This window comes from Lagenorhynchus albirostris, chromosome X (genome assembly GCF_949774975.1).
Source record: "Lagenorhynchus albirostris chromosome X, mLagAlb1.1, whole genome shotgun sequence".
Classification (NCBI taxonomy): domain Eukaryota; kingdom Metazoa; phylum Chordata; class Mammalia; order Artiodactyla; family Delphinidae; genus Lagenorhynchus; species Lagenorhynchus albirostris.
The window spans coordinates 115,418,004-115,441,237 of NC_083116.1; the positions used below are offsets into that span (position 1 = coordinate 115,418,004).

Here is a 23,234-nt window from a genome sequence, read left to right on the forward strand (position 1 = left end):
ACTGTGTGCCACATGTCCTCCAGGAGAGATTATGAGACGCCCTCTCCGTACCACAGCACCTTGCCCTTTCACTTTGCCTCTCAACCTGCATCCAGTTCTTGCGTGGGAATCTCTTACAGTGGGTGATTTAGAAAAGAAAAAGTCAAGGCATGCCAAAATAGCATCATAAAACCAGTTTAGGAATGATTTCTGAATTTATCAATCAGATAAACTTTATGGATTTCCTAACTTTTCTTTGTACCTGTCTTTCTTACGCACAACCCAAAGCAGACTCTTGGAGGTTGTCAGCAGTGGCAAAATACAAATTCTAAAACAGCATGCCTTGCTGACTCTCATGGTAAAGGATTGCAAAGGAAAAACAAATTTAATAGTCCTGAGAAAAGTAAGGACTGCTTGTTATGAGCCCACCTGTGTCCTCTCTCATCGATAATTTCAACCTCCCACATTGGCCTCTTCAGTTTTAGTTAAATCAGAGGATTTGACCTGTGTGGTTATTTTCATTATGAGCCTAATAAAATCTATATAAATTTGCATATGAAGAAAATATCTGGGAAAAAATCATTTCATATTCTGTGTACAGGTGACTACCCATTGTCATTATTTGTGACCTTTCTTTCCTGTTTTCAGGGTGCCATGGCAGCTACATACTCTGCTTTAAACCGTAATCAGTCACCAGTTTTGGAACCAGTAGGCCGCTCTACTCTTGCTCAGCGGAGAGGTATTAAAAAAATCACCTCTACAGCCCTGTGAAGTGACCTCAGTGAGATATTTGGTACCATGGTGTAAGCTGATAGCACAAGTTCTGGCGACAGGTAGCACATATCTGAGAGACACCTGCAGGCACACACTGTCCCAGCTGGTACCCATAATGCTGCTGCTCCTGCTGCTCTCCCGCTTTCGTCTCTTCTCGCTTTAAATGATTGTTAGCAGGTTAGATTTTCCTGGAGCTTCGGCTGAATTGAAAATGGAAACATGATGAAGATATATTCACTGAATCAACAAGAAGAATAATGAACATATGAATACCACCTAAAAATACACTGAATAAAGTACTCTACACCACATAGCATTATTTTTATAGGAGATATTTCATGTCCCTTAAATATTCTTTGTTAGTTATAGGGATGGACAGTTTATGTTAAGCACTTAGCTTAAACAATCCGTTTATATTAGCACTGTATCCCTTGTGCCATCCAACATTTTGTATGTTTTTGTAAACAGTTCATATACAGTACATTTCTGTACTGCTTTCTTTAATGTATACATGCCTTGTTTAACTTGGAATCTATTATTAATCAATTGACTATGAATTCTGGTTAAATAGTTCACCTGGATTAGCGGTATTGTTGGACAGCCCTAAAAATGGCCAGATTGTAGAACAGCTGTTGAATGTAATACTTCCAAAATGTACATATCTTTCCCCATGTCTGTTTCACTGGTTCGTTCGTTTGTTTCTTAAAGTCAGGTGCTCTGTCAGGCTAACCTAGAGAGCTGTTATGGTAAAGAAAGTTATCATATGTGTGTGGTATGACATCAAGAGTACACCTGTGAAGTTAGTCCATATACTTTGCAACTCCTTAGGGTCTTTTTTCCTTTATTAAGGAAGTAGTCCTTGCACTTTTAATCTTAAATAGTATCCATTCTTAGTAGTTGACATAAATTTGGGATTTTTCCCAATGTACATCAAAGGCCTTTAAGAGGCATGGTGAAGAGACTGGCGAAGGAAAATTTAGCAACAGGTCATTGAAGTCCCATTGAATATTTCATGTTTCAATAGATCAAATTGCAGAATTTAGCATATGAATAACAGGATACCTGTTCTTGTATACCTGCAGGAAAAGTATGCTTTTTTGGGGAAAAAAAGTAAATCATAATTCTAGCCCATTAAGATGCTCTATATTAAACACTAATTTGAATGTAATAAAGGCCACAGGCCTCTCTATGAAATTGGACTTAAACTTTCTTATTCTAGGGAATAAAACATTCTTGATCAATCATAGCTGAGGTAGGCTAAGTGAATGTTCAGCATTGAGTGTTTTCTGAATTCCTCCTGATGATTTATAGCCATATAATGCTTTCTTTTCTTTTTTTTAAAATTTTCATTGGAGTATAGTTGATTTACAGTATTGTGTTAGTTTCATATAATGCTTTCTTTAACTTCAGAAATGATCACTTTTCATAATGGTCACTGGATCTGCTTAGATTAGAGTATTCATTATCTACATCTAATTTGTTAGTTTCCACAATATCATTAAAGAAACTTCTGCATCCATTATTACCTGTATCTTTGCCAAGCTACCTAGCATACATCAATATGTAATATGAAAAACATATGAGCAAGGAAAAGGTGATTTAACTTATCTCATCAAGAATGTGCCTGAACAGATCTTTCCTAGTCATGTACTAAGTCATTTACATCAGAACTCTTTTTTTCCTGCCAGAAGCTTTAAATCTTCCCCTGAGAGTACAAAGCCAGGAAAGCATGGTTTATCTAAATATCTTGGAAGCCGCTCATTATTCCTTAATTTCTCCTCTGTGCAATTAAAGGGAAAGAGGAAATCTATCATGCCTTTTGCCCAAGTGACACAAAATGATTATTGCATAGAAAGCAAATGTAAGTTTATCTTCTAAATAAAAAATGTATAGGAGGAGGGATTTCAGAAGATCTAGATGGAGAAAGTTTTTAAATATTCTTGAGTATATGGATGCTAACTATTAACAGCTGCTTTCCAATGCCTGGAAAGAAAGCTTTGTTTTTCTTTCTCCTCTATTAAGTGTTCCCAACCATGGTCATCCCAAATTTTTGTCACTTTTAAAATGTTAATGTAACTCTAGGCAGAAAAAAGATAGCATTTTCAGATTTTTGGCACTAACACTATTCCATAAGTGCTTAGGTGTATTGCCCATCATCGTCTTTTAGAACCAGAAGTAAATGTGTAAATGCTTTTAAATTATCTAGTCCAACTTTCTCATATTGCAGGTAAAGAACCTGAGACCCAAAGCAAAGACTAGAATCCTTAACTTCCCTTTCAGTTTTTTTCCCTCATAACACCGTGCTGCCTTCCCCTCGTATTATCACTCGACCACAAACTGAGCTGTTCAAAAACTATATATTTCCTGGGGCAGTCCTCTACTAGTATATGAATGCCTTCTTTGCCTAGTACAGCTGCCAGTTTTATTGGAGAAAAGCAAGTTATATGTTCACAAAACTGGAGGCTTTCTGCCTAAAAAGCAGTTCACGAGTATAATTTATTTCATCTGTGATTCTGGTGTTCCTATTGCCTTTGACAGAGCAGACAAACTTGGCCAACAATGTGCTCTAAATGTAATGCTTGTGCTGGGATAACCTTTCCATTAATTTCTCCAAGTCCAGTTCCTCCTGGCCCCTATAGTTGTGGTAGTGAGGCCCTTTCCCAGTTAGTCCTGCTGGTTACCAGGGCTTCTCCCAGGAGGTTTTATTTCAATCTGAAAGATACTTCAATATGAAAGAAGGAACTAAACTATCAGGCCACTTTTACAAACCTCCTCTTAGCTTATAATCCACAATAATATCCAGAATGGTAGACTTAACATTACCAAGCACGTACTGGAAAATATGGATCACACTACCATGTGTTTTCTAGCTTCCCTTTCAAGTGATGATGCTAAATTAAGGTAAGTTTTTTGTCCTTTTAAGCTGTCGTATAAGTAAGTCATTTCAGCTCCTAATTTATAGATATGTCTTCTAAATACAATAGACCCTTCACTTTAACAGATCTGATATGGATTCATTTATTCACAAGCAACCCCAAAAGTCCAAAAATATAATAATTTTGACAGGGCACAGAATCAAGATGCTGTGAGGCTGGAGACTGACGTGTGGGAAAAGTCACTTAGTGAGTATCTGGAGAGGGTGTGGTGTGTATGCAGTAGAGATTCTACATTTCACACACAGTGGGCTGCGAAGAGCAGGTTTGGGCCAACCATTTCCCAACTATTTTTAAGAAGTGGTTGCTGTTGGGACCAGGGGACATCTTGGGAGGTGGGGCTAGCCTGTTAGCTGTGCCCTGTACCCTCAGCCCAGGAAAGATTTCATGAATGGGCAGCATGGGTTGGGTAAGAAAGAGGCTGGGGTACGTCCAGCCTCAGGTGAGAGCAGAAAAGCGTTCAAGATTTGGGGGCTTGGTATAGATGTGCATCACCATGAAAGTCAGCAATACACATTTCAACATGGCTTTGATTTTCTCTACTTCCTGGCCTTTATAAATGAGCTAAAATTTTTCAGTCTTCTTTACTATTGAGAATTCTCTCTTATGGTGGTATCCAGCATTTGAGATTTATGAAGGCATTAGGACAGATATCTCAGGAATGTAAACGGTCAGAAAAGGTCTGCTTTCTGTGACGAACAGATATGATGGGTTCCATGGCTGACCTTGGTGCTTAAACCAGGAGGTTTCAATCCAGTCCTAGAGTTCTGTCCCTCTGAAAGGTCCAACTCCATGTGACTAACAAACTGGATGTATACTTTGAGCCTTATTTAATTCACAGATAAGTTGACCTAACTCAGCATTTTTATTTCAATTAATGAAAATAGTCCTCTTTTCACCTCCAGATTGCTTACATTTTGCTGGTCTCCCCAAGTGACCATTGGTGGAGACCAGTTAATGAAGGAATGAAACTCGCTTTCTTGGGAGTGTGGTATTCTGCAGAGCCACGCTTAACCACTTTTTCTAGTGAAGAATCTACAGAATGATAATAACTAAATATGGATGGCCAAGAAGAATTTGTATCTACAGTGCGCTTTATGTATTTTTGACACTGCTGTATTCTGTGTGATCGAGTGACTTGTAACTGGTTCCAATGTGACTGTTTGCAAAGAATTCTAGTAACTAAGTCGACTTAATTTTCTTAAGCCTTGTATTACTATCAGTCTCACATTTACCACTTTGATTCCAGTCTTTTAACTGTTCATACCAGGGCATACCAAGGGTTGGGATGAGAGCCTACTTCCTACCTCTTAAGGCACTTTCCTCATTATTTTGCCATATAACCTTGAAGTGCATGATAAGCTGTTTAAATGTCCATGACTTCTCCCAGAGCAACTAGCAAAGTATATGACATTGAATAGAGATTAGTGGAAAGGAAAATTTAGAGACTAAGTTCAGAGGTGCAAACCTCAAGAAAACCTCTTTAGAGCACATACCATTTGAGTACAATGTATGTAAACGTATGTGAGAAGAGAGTCGCTATAATAGTCCTCTCTGAGTAGATTAGTTCAATATCTAATGGAAGTGAAAATCTTTACTCCTATTATCACTATAGTACTGAGTGAACTGTATACTGAGTTTTTCAAACAAGTACTTAAAATAGAACTTAAATACAAAGCAAGGGCATAAGGATAAAGGTTTTGGTTTGCGTTTCTCTAAGTGTAGTTTACCATCTAAGGCTTTGTTTTTTAATTTTTAAAAAAAGCTTCAAGGTATTGCCATTCCTTAGCATCCTTAATGATTATGGGTGATGAGTTTTTAACTCTTAAAATTACATACCTGTATTATGTTTATCTTAACTCTTACCCTAAGCAAAAGGGAAGGTATACACCTAAGGGATGTAATTATTTTGCATTTTTGGCCATGGGTGGGAAAGGGATGGGTATCTACTTAAACAGTTTTTAAAAAAGAAAAAAATCACAAATATTTTTCTACTATTATATATGATTTTACTTTATACTAGTTTCTCTCTAGTAAGGCATGCCAGAAGCCCAAGGCACCATATCATGAGTTCATATGTATTGTACCTTTTATTGGTGGTTAAATCGCATCAGATGCTTGGCCCTGCTGCCATAATTACGAAATGCTTGTAAAGGATTAAATATCACTGAATACTTTAAATTGTTTTACTTAAGAGTCTAATCTGGGAAGTTTTCAAATCATACTATTAATGTGTAATCAAAGCTCTTTCAGATGTATCCATGAATAATCCTGGAACAATATTGCTTGTATTCCTGTCACAGAACAGGTTTTGTAATCTTTAAAAGAAATGAAAATTTATATAATAAAGTTTCAAATAAATTCATGTATGTCCCTTTATGAGATTATTTCAATTATATGACTGTTAATCCTTCATATTATCAAATTATTCTATCTGAAGTATACATTTATCAAATTGGATTGATAGACCTTAAAACAGGAATGTTTCTGAGTTAATAAGACGTGCAAAATAATTTTTCTATGCAAAGTCTTGGTTAACCCAAAGAGTTTGTCAAATCAGACTCATCAGTCATAGATCGTAGCCAATACCAAATTTGATTAATGATTTAAAGGATACAGGGCGATCACTAGGCACAGGTGAAACAGTCTTCTCTTGGAGAAGTCCAACATTACCACGCTTAGCTCCACAATGCCCTTTTTCTCCCTCATTACGGTGCATTTTGAATTCCAAATTAAAGGACAGTTTCCTTCTGGGCAGTGTTTTCAGAGACATTGTATAAACAAAGGGAGTCATTTGGTTTTGCATCGTCCTCTTTTTATACCTCATTAATTACACAATTTAAATGATGAGCCTCGTTCTCCAGCCAACCATGCCTCATAAATTCATAAATTCCAGGTTTTACAATAAGCCATCTCTATAGACCAAGTGCGTCTTGCTACAAGCTTTTGAGAGAGAAGAATTTTTCATTTTCTTTCCGCTAGTAAATATTATTAGCACTTCTAAAATGGAAATTTGGGGAATTCCCTGGAGGTCCAGTGGTTAGGACTCCAAGCTTCCACTGCAGGGGACCCGTTTTTGATCCCTGGTCAGGGAACTAAGATCCCCGCAAGCTGCGTGGCACAGCCAAAATAAATAAAATGAAAATTCGATTGAGGTCTTGATTCCTGGTAGAGAGGGAATGGGTTGTAGGCCTGCAGCTAGCCCTTTTCTTCACAGTTGACATTTTTAGTAGTTTTATACTATGATGGTGCATTAGTCTGTTAGGACTGCCACAGCAAAATACCACAGACTGGGTGGCTTAAAAAACAGAAACTTATTTTCTCACTGTTCTGGAGTCTAAAAGTCCAAGATCAAGGTGCTGGCCAGGTTGTGTTCTTCTGAGGCCTCTCATTGGTTGATCACCTGAACTTCTATCTCAGGAACACCCTGAATTTCCTTACATCCTTGCCTTTATACTGCATCCACTGAGCAGTAACTATGTTGGAAGAAACCATACAATTATGCAAAAGGATACCACTGCAGATTTATGTTATCCGATCTCAGCTAAGCTCTCAGTATCGTTTGTCAATTATTTTGTTTTTTCCTTGGACAGACCCATTTTCCCATTTCTTTTTTTTAAACAGCTTTATTGAGATATAATTTACATACCATAAAGTTTACCCATTTAAAGTTTTTTAGTATATTTACAGAGTTGTGTGACTATTATCATAATCTAATTTTAGAACATTCTCATCATCCCATAAAGAAACTTTGTACCCTAGTCAGAGCCACCATTGTCTTTTGCTTGGACTATTTGGGGTAGCCTCCTGCATGGTGTCTGTTTCCTCCCTTGCCCCTCTACAGTCTGTTCTTAACACAGAAGCAAAAATGATCTGTTCAAAACCTACTAAGGATTATAACAAGTGATCTGGTCTCCCTACCTCTCTGATCTCATCTCCCCAAGCTCCCCTAGCCACATGGGCCTTCTTGCTGTTTCTTGAATATGCCAAGCACGCTCCCACTCAGGGTCTTTGTCCTTGCTGTTCCCTCTGCCTAGAACACATTTCCCCCAGATGTCCCCATGACTCACCTCCTTCAAAATGATTCTGATGATCAGTCATGTTTGGGAGCCATCCTGTAACAGAAATGAAGCCGGATTTTTTTTCTCCTTTGGTGTTTTATATTGGGTAATTGACAGAGACTTTTGATTTTTAAATATTTAAACTTAAAATATTTGGAATCTGATTACTTGCCACGTGCTAGGCATAATTACTGAACACTTGAATGCATTATATCAATTTAATTCCCACGACAACCCAAAATGGTAAGTTCTATTCCTACACCCAATTTAAAGATGAAGAAAACTGAGCCTTATAAATAGGTTAAGTAACTTGTCCAAGATCATATAGTAATAAGTTGCTGCAGAGCTGAATTTGAACCGGGTCTCTCTAACTCCAAAGCCCAAGTTCACAATTATTTGGCCTGGAAGTAAAATTTAAATAAATTTTATAGCTATCCTTTCATCCTCAATCGTGTAAACTGCAAAATACTGCAGATGGAAAGAGAAACCCGGATCTTTCCATTTCCTCTAAGAAGTGCATCTGTCACTGGTTTGTCATCCTCAACTCTTAATAATGTTTTGGGCTGGATACTGCTTTGTTTAGGGGTGACGGGCCTGTACTGTGCACTGTAGGATGTTTAGCAGCACCCCTGGCCTCTGCCCACGAGATGCCAGCAACACGGCCTTCCTTCCCCAGATGTGACAACCAGAAGTGTCTCCAGACACTGTCAAATGTCCCTGGTAGAGAACCACTTTGTTTGACAATTGTACTTTATTTCTCTGTCACTTAGGTATGTCCACCTCCTTAGAAAATGTTGAAATGCTAATGTTTTCAGAAAGGTGATTTATTTAAAATAAGGTTACTTAAAAATAAAGCTATTCATCCTGCATAGTCAGCTGTATTAGCTTGCTGAAGTTACCATAAACAAAGTACCACAGACTGGGTGGCTTAAACAACCAAAATTTATTTTCTCACAGTTCTGAAGGCTACCAATCTGAGATCAAGGTGTCCGCAGTGTTAGTCTCTTTTAAGGTCTCTCCTGGGCTTCTAGGATGGCCGCCTTCTCACTCGTGCGATGCTCCCCTCTGTGCTGTGTGCTAATCTCTGCTTACTTATAAAGACACCAGTCATATTGGATCAGGGCCCACCTTAATGATCTCATTTCAATTTAATTACCTCTTTAAAGACCCTATCTCCAAAGTCACATCCTGAGGTATTGGGGGTTGTGAATTCAACATACGAATGTTGGGAGGATACAATGCAGCCCCTAACACTCAGTTTGTCTTCTCCCCTCCCTTCCTGTGTGTTGAGCACTTACTATGTGCCAGACATTCTGCTAAATGCTGGTAATAGTAAGCAAGAGATGTGATCTCTGCCAAATAAGGTTTACAGTGAGGTAGGAAACACGGATATTTATAAAGTAATAACAAGTGTCATGCAAATATTACGCTTTGGGCCAAGTTAAGACTGAGCGGTTGAGATTAGAGTTAATGAGCCCCGCAGCTCAAACCTTGAGACGCCAGTCTGCCACAAAGCAGCCAGCAGCGGGCGCTACCAGAACCCGCCTTTATTGTGGTGGGCCCCGCCCACTCCCTCCCGGATTCCGCCTTCTGCCTGCTCACGGCCCAGTCCCCCAAGGGGTTTGGCAAACTGCGGTAAACGCTCCGGGACCGCGTCACCCTCCGCTCTGACAATAGGCGTCAGTCGGCCCCGCCTACGCCGTAGGGCCGGGAGTGGGGGCGGGCCCTGAGGGCGCTGGGAGGCGGGGAAAAGCGACGCAAGCAGCCGCGACGCCATTTGTCGCGGCCCAGCGTGGGTGCAAGCGGATCTCGGAAGAGCTCGGTTGTTAGATTCTCGCGCGCGCGCGATCCGCTCTCCCCCGCCTGCTTCGTGTCACGCTGTCCCACGCGTCGCCCCTCGGAGGAGTCGCCGCCGCCACCCAGATAGGAGTCGGAGACGCTGCGAGGCCGTCGTCACCGCCATGCCTAAGAATAAAGGTAATGCCGCCTGGACCCCGGGACCACGACTCCGCTCGGCCCGGTCTCCCCGGCTGTGCACGCGGCCTCCGGATCTCCTAGGCGGCAGTAACCTGCCTCTCCGCCCTGCCTGCACGCAGCTGGGCGATCCGGACGCGATCCTGGGCTCGGGAGAGGAGCTGGGAAGTTACTCCTGTCTTCCAGTTTGGTCACATTGGGGTGGAGCCGACGCCATTTTTGTAGGGCCTCCTGCGGGAGGACGTGTGCTTCTGCTCCAGATTCGCGCCAGACTGACCCCGGCACTATAGGGACCTGTGGGGAGACCTCCCCCGTGGCCGCCTGGGCTTCGCAAATGGGCGTCTTTTGGCCTTCCCGGCAGTTCTTAACTTTCAAAGGGTGATGCCTGTTTTAAGTGGCCATCAGGTACTCCTGCATGGAATTCTTTATGGGCAGTTGTTGGGTATTGTTGAGACTACTCCCTCTCTCTTTTGTAAATAGTGGACGAAACCTTGATGCATTAAGGTTCCTCTCTAGAGACTTACTCTTACCCATCCTTTTACGGGGCTTTCTTTTTTCCCAGAACACCTGTTCCATATTTAGCCAAGTTTTCTACTTTTGCTCCAGATCGGTATATATTGTGGTGGGAGTAAAGACCTTTCAGTTCCTACCATTCTTAGGCCAAACATTCACAAACTGTCAGATTTGAGGATAATTTTATTTGGAATTTGCAAAATGGAAGGCCTAATCTAGGTAAAAGCAGAACAGTCCTAAAGAAATTCTTTTTTTAAGACTTAATGGTGTTTCTGTCTTCAGTATTCTTACAATTTCTCAGAGGAAATTGTGGAAGTCGAAACAGGGAAAAGGTATTTTCCTACAGGAGAGGCATGTATTTCACAACCCACAAGTTTCCTTTGATTAGTCATCTTTGAGACCCCTGCCCTGACCCAGGCCTACTCTGTTCTCTTTTTTACTTCACAGCTGGCTCCAGGAATTCTACCTCATTTCCTCTTTGTAGCTGTCACTACTCTTTTTATTCCTTGATGTATTTGGTTGCAGTTCTGTGCGAGATTTGGTGCAGCTCTCTCAGGGCACTCCACCTCACTGCCCTCTTACTTGCCGTTCCTTTTTGTAGCAAGTATTATACTGCTAATTATTCTGGTAAAGACGGGGTGACAAAATAGGGTTTTCAAAGTCATGGTTTTCTTGTAACCTACATCATCTTTTATCCCCTCTGAGATGGTAACTGGATCCATTCAATAGATATCTTATTTTTCACCTTTATTTCTGGCGATGAGATTTCCGATTTCCTCACTAGACTGTAAGTTCTGAAGGGCAATAGTAGTATCTATTGGAGAAGGTTGTATCTATTGGAGAAGACACAAACTAGATACTACTATTGGAGAAGTAGTATCTAGTTTGGAGAAGATTGGCATCTTTAGGGATATTTGTCTTCCCATGCCTGAATGTAGTATATCTTTCCTTTATTTAGGTGTTGTTTAATATCTCCTTACATTTCATGTGCATCTTTTGTCCGGTTTATTCCTAGCTACCTTATATTTTTTGGTTGCTAATTAAAATGGTAAAATGAAAATATTAGAATGAAAGATTTCAGACCTACAATAAGCTATAAAGCAAATATAATGAATAACTGTCTGCAGTTGATGCATCAGTCATGTCCTGTCAAAAGGTAGCAATAAAAGTTATTTTCACAGACAAAATTTAATATAAAGAATAGGGGACTTCCCTGGTGGTCCAGTGGTTAAGACTTCGCCTTCCAATGCGGGGCGTGCGGGTTCGATCCCTGGTTGGGGAGCTGAGATCCCACATGCCTCACGGCCAAAACACCAAAACATAAAACAAGCAGTATTGTAACAAATTCAATAAAGACTTTAAAAATGGTCCACATCAAAAAAAAAATCATTATAATATAAAGGTTGGTTAACCCATGTATTGGAGAGCTGAAAAGGCAAAAAGGGAACCACCCTAAGGTAGCAATTGCTAGAAACAGCTATGGCTCCTAGAACTGGAGGGAAAAAAGGAGAGAGGTTGTTATTATTAAGACTGACAAAAACAACAGGGATTTACTGTAGAGCACAGGGAACTATATTCAGTATTTTGAATTTATGGTAATAAACCATAATGGAAAAGAATCAGAAAAGAAGAATTTAGATATATACATATATATGTATAACTGAATCACTTTGCTGTACACCTGAAACTAACACAGTATTGTAAATCAACTATACTCCAATTAAAGAAAAACAAACAAACCTGACAAAACTTGGAGGAGGGGCCCAGACCTCTAAAGAGGGGGCGCTGTCGATAGCAGGGTCTTTGAGGACCCTGTGAGGTTGGTTCTGGGGCAAAGCAAAAGGGAATCATCTGCAACCACTGAAAGCAGTTACAGCCAGAAGACTGCTGCTGAGTTTATGCCAGTAAAACCGAGAAGCAAATCCCCTTTCTGCTCCAGCCTGCCCTCTGCAGCGTCCCAGCGGCAGGGCCTAACTGGCAGCAGCGGGCCAAGGAGAAGGGCGGGGGTGGGGAAGCTCCGAGAGGAAAGCTGCAGGACCAGCACTGGTGCTCAACTTCTGTCCGGGTGGGGTTCCCGGAGGCCCACAGCTCAGGGCGGGCTTTTGTGGTGTCAGTGGCCCAAATGGCAGAGGGACATATTTACAGTTGCATTATCAATGCTAAATTTCTAACAGTAATTTCTTAACATCATCCAACATCCAGTCCATTTTCAAATTTCCCCTATTGTCTCAAGGGTGTCTAGAGTGTAAGTATATAATATACCTAATGTCGTATACTGTATTTTTTAATTTATTGAGGTGAAAGTCACATCACATAAAGTTAGCCACTTTAAAGTGAGCGAGCGATTCGGACTTCCTTGGTGGTGTAGTGGTTAAGAATCCGCCTGCCAATGCAGGGGACATGGGTTCGAGCCCTGGTCCGGGAAGATCCCACATGCCATGGAGCAGCTCAGCCCGCGAGCCACAACTACTGGGTCCACATGCCACAACTGCTGAAACCTGCGCGCCTAGAGCCCATGCTCCACAACAAGAGAAGCCACTGCAATGAGACGCCACATTGGGTTGCTAGCACTTGACACTTAGTAGATGCTCAGTAAATAATTGTTGGATTAAGTCACCTCCCTTCTGTTGACTCCACCCTTAGGTGAATAATAGGCTCTCCCTTGGTTCCAAAGGGACTGAACTACATTAAAACACATCTAGTTCACAAACCTCCTTTAAAGTTCATTTCATTACATGGCAATAAAATAGGGAAGGGGATGATCAGGGTATGGTTAATTCTGGTAAATTGACAAGCAATGAATCATTCTTTTATAAATAACACATGAGGCATACAAAAATTATAAATAATGCAGTGAATGCCTGGGGAATCAACCCATTACTCTGAACTTGAGAATTACAACACATATTCAGTTAAAGCCCTCTGTGTTCCCCTCCCCAATCCCCTTCCGCTCCCTCTCTTCATCTCTTCCAGGAGGTAGCCACCATTCTGAATTTGGTGTTTAAGCATTCCTATAGTTGTAAAACCCATCTGTTATCTTTACTTGTTATCTTAGAGGAACAGTACTTTTCAAGACTCTCGAGTTTTATGAGATGCAGTTTACTAATGTGAAATAAATTCATGATTATTTTTCTGTTTTTATTCATTGGAAAAGCCAGAGCCTGTGAACATAATCTTTGTGATGTTTACACACGTATTGTCACTGTGTGTTGCCACTAACTGTGTTGCCACTAACTGTATGTTGCCACTAACTGTGTGTTGAATGACTTGATTTGGATTGATTCTTACCAGCTTATTTCCTCTAGAATCCTCTAGACTCTGTCAGTTTATTACCTCAGGGAAAAAAGGTAGCCTTTGGGCCCACTTATGAAGAGCAGTTGGGGTAAGGTGCTCCCACACTTTAAAGAAGTTACTACTTTTAGTTTTAAAATCACCAGTCCTTTAGGAATGTATGGGCTACTCTTGAGTGATTGAGTCAAAGAATTTTCCAACTAAATATGTGACTCAGTAAACAAAGTAGGTGTGATACTTGCACTGATGCCCACTCTGCTTTGAAGATTTGGCATGGTTGGTGGCTTGAAGCAGAGGATACTTTTCTCTTTCTAGGAAATGAGCTCTGAGGACTCTGGGTGGGTCAGACATTGTAGAGGCCTGCCGAACATAGCACAGAGCATTGTGAGACTGCCCCTGGGACAGAGTAAGTGCACATGACTCAAGAAGTTAAGAGTCTGTCTTTGCAGTGGCCAGGTACACGTTCTTTATTCTGTTTGGGCTGTGAACTGTTTTTGCTGCTTCCAGGCTCGTCCTGTGAGTCCCTTAGTGTCGCTACCACTTAACACCTTTCTTCTGTCTTTTGGAATGGCTGCCAATGTGGTTTAGGTTCTAGAATGGGAACAGAACGCTGTGGAGAGATACCCTAATGTGGGGGCCAGGAACAAAAAAGGATTAGGTTGGATCTGGTCACCCCCACTCACTAATAGTGTTGCTTCTCTGAGCTTCAGTAAACTCACTGGTAAACTGGGCATAAATGACTTATTATCTCATAGAGTGATAGTGACAAGTCAATGGGTGGCATTACTGCATACTGGTTAAGAGTATAATCACTGGGGTGATACTGCCTGATGCAAATACCAGCTCTCACTTCATTCTCTCTTGTGAGATAAAGACAAAATAATGCCTATCTCATAGGCATAAGCTTGTTAAGGGCGAGTTACTGGGACAGCGAGAAGTCTGCTTGGATTGAAGCATAGGGAAATTGAAGAGGAGTAATGAGAGGTAGATTGCTGTCATGCTTATAGGTTGAAAGACTTATATTCTTTAAGGTAGTTATGTTACCACTAACAGAAATAAGGATGTTTATTAAGGACCAACTTTGTAAAAGAAAGTAATTTGAGTTTTGAGCAAAATTTGAATGACAGTAGCCCATTCACTGGAAATGTGCTGAGCCTCACATTAGAAATGAGGCCAAAGCTTAGTTGAAATAGTAGGATGAGCTGTAAAATTCTTAGCATAGAAGTGGTAGGTGAGAGAAATTTTTCCTTAGAAAGTAGGTAAGCAGAAGCTGAGAATTTGGACTTAATGAAGCTCAAAAGGGATAGGCATAGTGAAGGGGTAGGGGTGATGAAAGGTCAAGAATAGTGCAAGTGGCCCTTTAAAAGTCAGAAAAAGAGTTGAGAAATGATCAGCAGTGTCATTATTTAAAGTATGGAAAATGGGAGGGAGGGTACAGATTTTTAAGGCTACCGGTAGATAGAAGAATTCTAGAACCCTACATGGTAGAAAGAATATAGAGGCACTTGAATCTTCTGTTCTAACTCCCTCATTTTATAGAGGCTGGAATTGAGATCCTGAGAAGTTTTGTGAAAGCTCCATGTATCCTTTATTCCTCCCTTCACATATGGTCACAATTCCCATGTTGTTTCCATCTCAGAAATATTCCTCTTATTTGTGTCTTCCTCTTCACGGTCAGGCTAGGTGTGCTTCATTCTATGTGTAATAAGGACAGTGACCTTCTTACCAGTTTTCCCACCCAGAGGATCATGTCACACCTCTATTTTTTGTTGAACTATTTAAGATTTTTTTTTTTTTTTTTTTTTTTTTTTTGCGGTACGTGGGCCTCTAACTGTTGTGGCTTCTCCCGTTGTGGAGCACAGCCTCCGGACGCGCAGGCTCAGCGGCCATGGCTCATAGGCCCAGCCGCTCCGCAGCATGTGGGATCCTCCCAGACCGAGGCACGAACCCGTGTCCCCTGCATCGGCAGGCGGACTCTCAACAACTGTGCCACCAGGGAAGCCCTATTTAAGATTTTTGAATAGTAAAGTTCACGATTCAGGTTTCAAAAAGTGTAGAATGAAATGTCTTTCCTAAGTGTGTCCTCTTGCCAATGAGTTCTTCTCACAGGCAGTCATTAACTTTCTTGTACGTGCCCTTCCAGAGATATTTTATATGTAAGCAAGTATGAATATCCCTTTTTTACACAATGGTAGCTTTATACTCTTCTTCAGCTTGCTCTATTTGTTGTTAAACTTACATTATGAAGAATTTTGAACATATACAAAAGTAGACTAGTATAATGAGCCTCCATGTACTCAACTCCTGGCCTCGGACATCATTAATACACAGCTAAACTTGCACCGTCCACACCAAATCAGGGTCCACATATGGGCTATACATTGTCATTGGTTGATATCTTTTAACTCTTTTCTAACTGGTAGGTTCTTCATCCATCTGTGGGGGTTTTTTTCTTCATAATGTATCTGTTGAAGAAAACAGATTGTCTTGTGGATTCGTCCCCATGTTGTCATCGTCCCCGTCATCCCCCAACCCCCAGCTAGATTTTGCTGATTGCATCCCTAGTGTACCTTGATTTTTACTGTTTTTTACCAGACTGTCTTTTAGAGCAGTTTTATGTTGATAAAAAAATGAGCAGAAATTGCAGAGTTCCAACTCCCACCCTCCCAGTTTCCTCTATTATTAATATCTTACATGAGCCACTATAGATAGTCCATAGTTTACATTAAGGTTCATTCTTTGTGTTGTACGTTTTATGGATTTTTGACAAATATATAGTGACATGTATCCACCATTACAGTACCATACTGCGTTAAAAATCCTGTTGTTCACCTATTCACCTGTCCTTCCTTCCCCGCTCCCCATCTGGCAACTACTGATCTTTTTACTCTCTCTATAGTTTTGCCTTTTCAAAAATGTTATATGGTTGGAATCATACTATTCAGCCTTTACAGATTGGCTTCCTTCCCTTAGTAATATACATTTAAGGTTTCTCCATGTCTTTGGGGGGGTTGATAGCTCATTTCCTTTTATTGCTGAATAGTATTCCATTCTATGCAAGTACCACAGTTTATGCTTTCACCTACTGAAGGACATCTTGGTTACTTCCAAGATCAGGCAGTTACTACCTTGCTTTTTTTTTTTTTTTTTAACATCTTTATTGGAGTATAATTGCTTTACAATGGTGTGCTAGTTTCTGCTTTATAACAAAGTGAATCAGTTATACATACACATATGTTCCCATATCTCTTCCCTCCTGCGTCTCCCTCCCTGCCACCCTCCCTATCCCACCCCTCTAGGTGGTCACAAACCACCTAGCTGATCTCCCTGTGCTATGCGGCTGCTTCCCACTATCTATTTTACATTTGGTAGTGTGTATATGTCCATGCCACTCTCTCACTTTGTCACAGATTACCCGTCCCCCTCCCCATATCCTCAAGTCCATTCTCTAGTAGGTATGTGTCGTTTTTCCCGTCTTACCCCTGGGTTCCTCGTGACCTTTTTTTTTTCTTAGACTCCATGTATATGTGTTAGCATACGGTATTTGTTTTTCTCTTTCTGACTTACTTCACTCTGTATGACAGTCTCTAGGTCCAGCCACCTCACTACAAATAACTCAGTTTCATTCCTTTTTATGGCTGAGTGATATTCCATTGTATATATGTGCCACATCTTTATCTGTTCATCCGATGATGAACACTTAGGTTGCTTCCATCTCCTGGCTATTGTAAATAGAGCTGCAATGAACATTTTGGTACATGGCTCTTTGAATTATGGTTTTCTCAGGGTATATGCCCAGTAGTGGGATTGCTGGGTTGTATGGTAGTTCTATTTCTAGTTTTTTAAGGAACCTCCATACTCTTCTCCATAGTGGCTGTACCAATTCACATTCCCACCAGCAGTGCAAGAGTGTTCCCTTTTCTTCACACCCTCTCCAGCATTTATTGTTTATAGATTTTTTTCATGATGGCCATTCTGACAGGTGTGAGATGATATCTCATTGTAGTTTTGATTTGCATTTCTCTAATGATTAATGATGTTGAGCAGCCTTTCATGTGTTTGTTGGCAATCTGTATATCTTCTTTGCAGAAATGTCTGTTTAGGTCTTCTGCCCATTTTTGGATTGGGTTGTTTGTTTTTTTGTTATTGAGCTGCATGAGCTGCTTGTAAATTTTGGAGATTAATCCTTTGTCAGTTGCTTCAGTTGCAAATATTTTATCCCACTCTGAGGGTTGTCTTTTGGTCTTGTTTATGGTTTCCTTTGCTGTGCAAAAGCTTTGAAGTTTCATTAGGTCCCATGTGTTTATTTTTGTTTTTATTTCCATTTCTCTAGAAGGTGGGTCAAAAAGGATCTTGCTGTGATTTATGTCATAGAGTGTTCTGCCTATGTTTTCCTCTAAGAGTTTGATAGTGTCTGGCCTTACATTTAGATCTTTAATCCATTTTGAGTTTCTTTTTGTGTATGGTGTTAGGGAGTGATCTAATTTCATACTTTTACATGTACCCGTCCAGTTTTCCCAGCACCACTTATTGAAGAGGCTGTCTTTTCTCCACTGTATATTCTTGCCTCCTTTATCAAAGATAAGGTGACCGTACATGCATGGGTTTATCTCTGGGCTTTCTATCCTGTTCCATTGATCTATATTTCTGTTTTTCTGCCAGTACCATACTGTCTTGATTACTGTAGCTTTGTAATATAGTCTGAAGTCAGGGAGCCTGATTCCTCCAGCTCCGTTTTTCTTTCTCCAGATTGCTTTGGCTATTCGGGGTCTTTTGTGTTCCCATACAAATTGTGAAATTCTTTGTTCTAGTTCTGTGAAAAATGCCAGTGGTAGTTGGATAGGGATTGCATTGAATCTGTAGAATGCTTTGGGTAGTAGCGTCATTTTCACAATGTTGATTCTTCCAATCCAAGAACATGGTATATCTCTCCATCTATTTGTATCATCTTTAATTTCTTTCATCAGTGTCTTATAATTTTCTGCATACAGGTCTTTTGTCTCCTTAGGTAGGTTTATTCCTAGACATGTTATTCTTTTTGTTGCAATGGTAAATGGGAGTGTTTTCTTGATTTCACTTTCAGATTTTTCATCCTTAGTGTATAGGAATGCCAGAGATTTCTGTGCATTAATTTTGTATCCTGCTACTTTACCAAATTCCTTGATTAGCTCTAGTAGTTTTCTGGTGGCATCTTTAGGATTCTCTATGTATAGTATCATGTCATCTGCAAAGAGTGACAGCTTTACTTCTTCTTTTCCGATTTGGATTCCTTTTATTTCCTTTTCTTCTCTGATTGCTGTGCCTAAAACTTCCAAAACTATGTTGAATAAGAGTGATGAGACTGGGCAACCTTGTTCTTGTTCCTGATCTTCGTGGAAATGCTTTCAGTTTTTCACCATTGAGGACGATGTTGGCTGTGGGTTTGTCATATATGGCCTTTATTATGTTGAGGAAAGTTCCCTCTGTGCCTACTTTCTGCAGGGTTTTTATCATAAATGGGTGTTGAATTTTGTCGAAAGCTTTCTCTGCATCTATTGAGATGATCATATGGTTTTTCTCCTTCAGTTTGTTAATATGGTGTATCACGTTGATTGATTTGCATATATTGAAGAATCCTTGCATTCCTGGGATAAACCCCACTGGATCATGGTGTATGATCCTTTTAATGTGCTCTTGGATTCTGTTTGCTAGTGTTTTGTTGAGGATTTTTGCATCTATGTTCATCAGTGATATTGGCCTGTAGTTTTCTTTCTTTGTGACATCTTTGTCTGGTTTTGGTATCAGGGTGATGGTGACCTCGTAGAATGAGTTTGGGAGCGTTCCTCCCTCTGCTGTATTTTGGAAGAGTTTGAGAAGGATAGGTGTTAGCTCTTCTCTAAATGTTTGATAGAATTCGCCTGTGAAGCCATCTGGTCCTGGGTTTTTGTTTGTTGGAAGATTTTTAATCACAGTTTCAATTTCAGTGCTTGTGATTGGTCTGTTCATATTTTCTATTTCTTCCTGATTTAGTCTTGGCAGGTTGTGCATTCCTAAGAATTTGTCCATTTCTTCCAGGTTGTCCATTTTATTGGCGTAGAGTTGCTTGTAGTAATCTCTCATGATCTTTTATATTTCTGCAGTGGCAGTTGTTACTTCTCCTTTTTCATTTCTAATTCTATTGATTTGAGTCTTCTCCCTTTTTTTCTTGATGCGTCTGGCTAATGGTTTGTCAATTTTGTTTATCTTCTCCAAGAATCAGCTTTTAGTTTTATTGATATTTGCTATCGTTTCCTTCATTTCTTTTTCATTTATTTCTGATCTGATCTTTATGATTTTTTTCCTTCTGCTAATTTTGGGATTTTTTCCTTCCTCCTTCTCTAATTGCTTTAGGTGCAAGGTTAGGTTGTTTATTTGAGATGCTTCCTGTTTCTTAAGGTAGGATTGTATTGCTATAAACTTCCCTCTTAGAACTTATTTTGCTGCATCCCATAGGTTTTGGGTCATCGTGTCTCCATTGTCTTTTGTTTCTAAGTACCTTGCTTTTTAACGTGCTTGATGTATCCTACAGCTATAGGACAAAATGTAAACTCTCAGGGTTGCCAGACTTGTTGCTCTCCCTCTACTGCCACAAAATCAGTGTCCCTTTCCAGTTGATAAAACTTTACCCACCCCCCGCCCCGGCCCAATTATCTTCTTTTTGCACACAGACCTTTCATTTGGGGGAGCAGGTACAAGAGAGACCCCATTTTATAAAATTTATCATGATCCGTTATATATCCCTCCTTGGTCCTTGTGGGCCACTGTAGGAGGAGTTCACTGAGCAGTGTATTCAACCAGGTAGTCGTGATGTTTATGATATCTCCTTTTGGTTTGTTTGTATTTTATGTCAGCAGTATCCCAAAAGGGATTTCCAGGAAGGGTAGGGAAGTGATGACATGTATATGTTTAATATGATTGGAGATACATGACCAAATTAGGTGAATTTTTAAATTTTTCATTTTTTTCAGGTTTTTGTTGTTTGTTTGAAGTATGGTTTACAACATTATATTAGTTTCAGGTGTACATCATAGTGATTCAGTATTTTTGTAGGTTAGACTCTGTTTAAAGTTATTGTAAAATACGATATTCCCTGTGCTGTATAATATATTCGTGTAGCTTATTTATATTACACATAGTAGATTGTACTTCTTATAATTTAAGTGGCTTTTAAAGAACATTCTGTAAGCCCTAGTTTGGTTTCTTTTTCTGTTTTGCAGATAATTAATGTCTTTTTCTTTAAAACCGTTAGGTAAAGGAGGTAAAAATAGACGCAGAGGTAAGAATGAGAATGAATCTGAAAAGAGAGAGCTGGTGTTCAAAGAAGATGGGCAAGGTAAGCATTTTCATAAGTTAGATTTCTTTCAGTAATAGTTTTCTTTCTTAAGTAAGGTTTTCAATTTCTCAACATAAAAGAGATACTGTTCATAATCCTGAGCAAAAAACCACATGTCCCCTTTTGCTCTTCTCCGTTTCTCATCCCCCACACTTCTCCAGAGCCTTTCTTCTGGTAGTTATTTCTTGGTATACTCAGCATGCGCTGAGGATTGATGGCATTTCTGTAAATGTGTATGTTTCACTGTTTTATGTGAACACTCATGTTACAACTAAGAATGAATTGAGCAGTTCAGAGGGAATTAAGCCTCAAAAGCTATGGTTGACAGTTCCATGACTTAGTAGACTTTTTTTGATAGCGAATGGTGCTACATAGTATGTTCAGTAGACCATGGGTATTTGAGGAATGCATCTGAGGCATGTAAATTACATGTAATTTCATAACATAATAAAATGAAACTGAACAATTGACCTTTTCAAACTGATTAAGATTTTTGTTAAGTGCCAGATACATAACAGTAGTTTCCCATGTTTTGTTTGGTTTTGGTTTTTGAGAGTTATGTTTTGGGGGGTTTTTTCGGGGTGGGGGTGGTTAACATCTTTATTGGAGTATAATTGCTTTACAATGGTGTGTTAGTTTTTGCCATATAACAAAGTGAATCAGCTATACGTATACATATATCCCCATTTCCCATGTTTTTATTTTGAGTAATTTCAAACTTTCAGAAAAGTTGCACTCTAAGTATCATGAATTCCTTTAACCCCTTCATCTTTGTGTGCGTGTGTGTGTTTTTCCTGAACCATTTGGAAGTTAGTTGAAGACATCATGATACTTTTCCCTTACTACTTACTTTATCATGTTTCTCCTAAGAACAAGTATATTCTCTCACGTAACTGCAGTAGGATTATCACACTCGTGAATATATTATTTATCTAATATATAGTCCATATTTAAATTTTTCTAGTTATCCCAGTAATTTTCAGCAGTTTTTAACAAAGAACTTTTTCTAATTATCTTTTTATAGAACTTGGTAGATTTGTTCATGCCATGAATATATAAGCCACTAAAGATGAAACATGTTATTTGGCTAAAAGACCCTTTTATTTCTTACCCTTGATTCTTGCCCTCCTTTAGCAGTTGACTTTATTTTGACTGCCATTACTTTTTCTTTTTCACGTTTTCCCCCCACTTTGGAAGAGAGCCTGCCTTTAAATCGACCAACCGTGTTGAGGCCCTAGGTGGGTGCTAGGTTCACTGTAGTCTGAGTAACTCACTTCCACTTGTCAATACCACAGTCGAGCCTTTGAAAGTTTTGTTTCAGCGTATTTACAAATTGGTGGATGTCCTCTTTGGGAATCAGTCTTGCATACAACTTGAGTAAACTAAAGGTTCTGAAGTGACCCCCCCCCCCCCCCCCGGTCTTCTGTCATTTAATGACAGAAGAGACGGCCCGTGTGCAAGCCACTGCTCATCATCTCAGTTTTTCAAGTGGCAGTGAAGTAGGGTGGCTTCCTGGGTACCCTTTTGGAAAGATTTTTGATTAAAAGTTTGGCATTTTGTCTGGGGGCATCTTTCCAGCTTTACAAAAACTTCAGAATAATCACTAAGATATTCTAATTTAACAAAGACATTAATAACATATAAGCTGATTTTTATTTGCCAGTGTACCAAAAATTGTGTTGCAGTTAGCCTCTAAAGACTAACCCTCTGAGGGAAAGGAGACGAAAATTGGGCGAGGATCCAAAGTGAGAGATTGATGAGATACATTTTAGTGTACATTTTGGGCCAGGCCACCTTGATCTCCAGAAGTAGAGCATACGGTCATGAAGACAGTGGACAGTCCACTTAACTCAAAATGAGTAGATAATTAAAATATTTCTGATAGCAGGGACAGCTTGTCATAGAAATGGCATTACACAGTCTTGGTTCTGGCTCTGCCGTTAACTAGCTTGGTGTTTTATCACTCCCTTGTACTTATTTTACTGCATATACTTATTCCTAACCAACACACCTGTATGTTCTAATCAGTTGTATGTGGACTTTTAAGTTGCTTTTATCAAAAATTCAGCAATATCCTATACCCTTTACTTTTCCCTCCTCCAGAGTATGCTCAGGTAATCAAAATGTTGGGAAATGGACGATTAGAAGCGATGTGTTTTGATGGTGTAAAGAGGTTATGTCACATCAGAGGGAAACTGAGAAAAAAGGTAAGTGTGGAGACTTGTTTTGCTTTAATATAAAATTATGGTTAAGGGGAAAAAATGGCTCTAAGGTTTTTATGGGCCAAGGACCTCATTTTTCTAAGTTCCCAAAAGATTTCAGTAGAACAGTGATTTACCTCTAAGTCAAAACAGCAAG

At 39.8% G+C, this 23,234-nt stretch overlaps 2 protein-coding genes across 17 annotated transcripts in view; both read left to right on the forward strand.

Annotated features, from left to right (window-relative positions):
• The window catches only part of RPS6KA3 (ribosomal protein S6 kinase A3), a 110,417-nt gene extending 104,366 nt beyond the window's left edge, over window positions 1–6,051 (forward strand). For 6 of the 14 annotated variants that reach the window (XM_060136788.1, XM_060136779.1, XM_060136786.1 and 3 more), the window contains one exon: window positions 4,592–6,051. In XM_060136788.1, the coding sequence (XP_059992771.1) occupies window positions 4,592–4,732 (141 nt within the window). In that variant the 3' untranslated portion in view covers window positions 4,733–6,051. Of the gene's footprint in view, window positions 1–627 lie in introns of all 14 variants that reach the window. The other 8 variants (XM_060136781.1, XM_060136787.1, XM_060136792.1 and 5 more) reach the window with 6 other exon arrangements.
• Window positions 6,052–9,496: 3,445 nt separating this feature from the next.
• The window catches only part of EIF1AX (eukaryotic translation initiation factor 1A X-linked), a 36,065-nt gene continuing 22,327 nt past the window's right edge, over window positions 9,497–23,234 (forward strand). For all 3 annotated transcript variants that reach the window (XR_009538387.1, XR_009538386.1, XM_060136889.1), the window contains exons 1-3: window positions 9,497–9,724; window positions 20,793–20,876; window positions 22,980–23,083. Coding sequence is in view for 1 of the 3 variants with exons in the window: in XM_060136889.1 (XP_059992872.1) it covers window positions 9,709–9,724; window positions 20,793–20,876; window positions 22,980–23,083 (204 nt within the window). In the remaining 2 variants the exon portion in view is untranslated. The remainder of the gene's footprint in view (window positions 9,725–20,792; window positions 20,877–22,979; window positions 23,084–23,234) is intronic.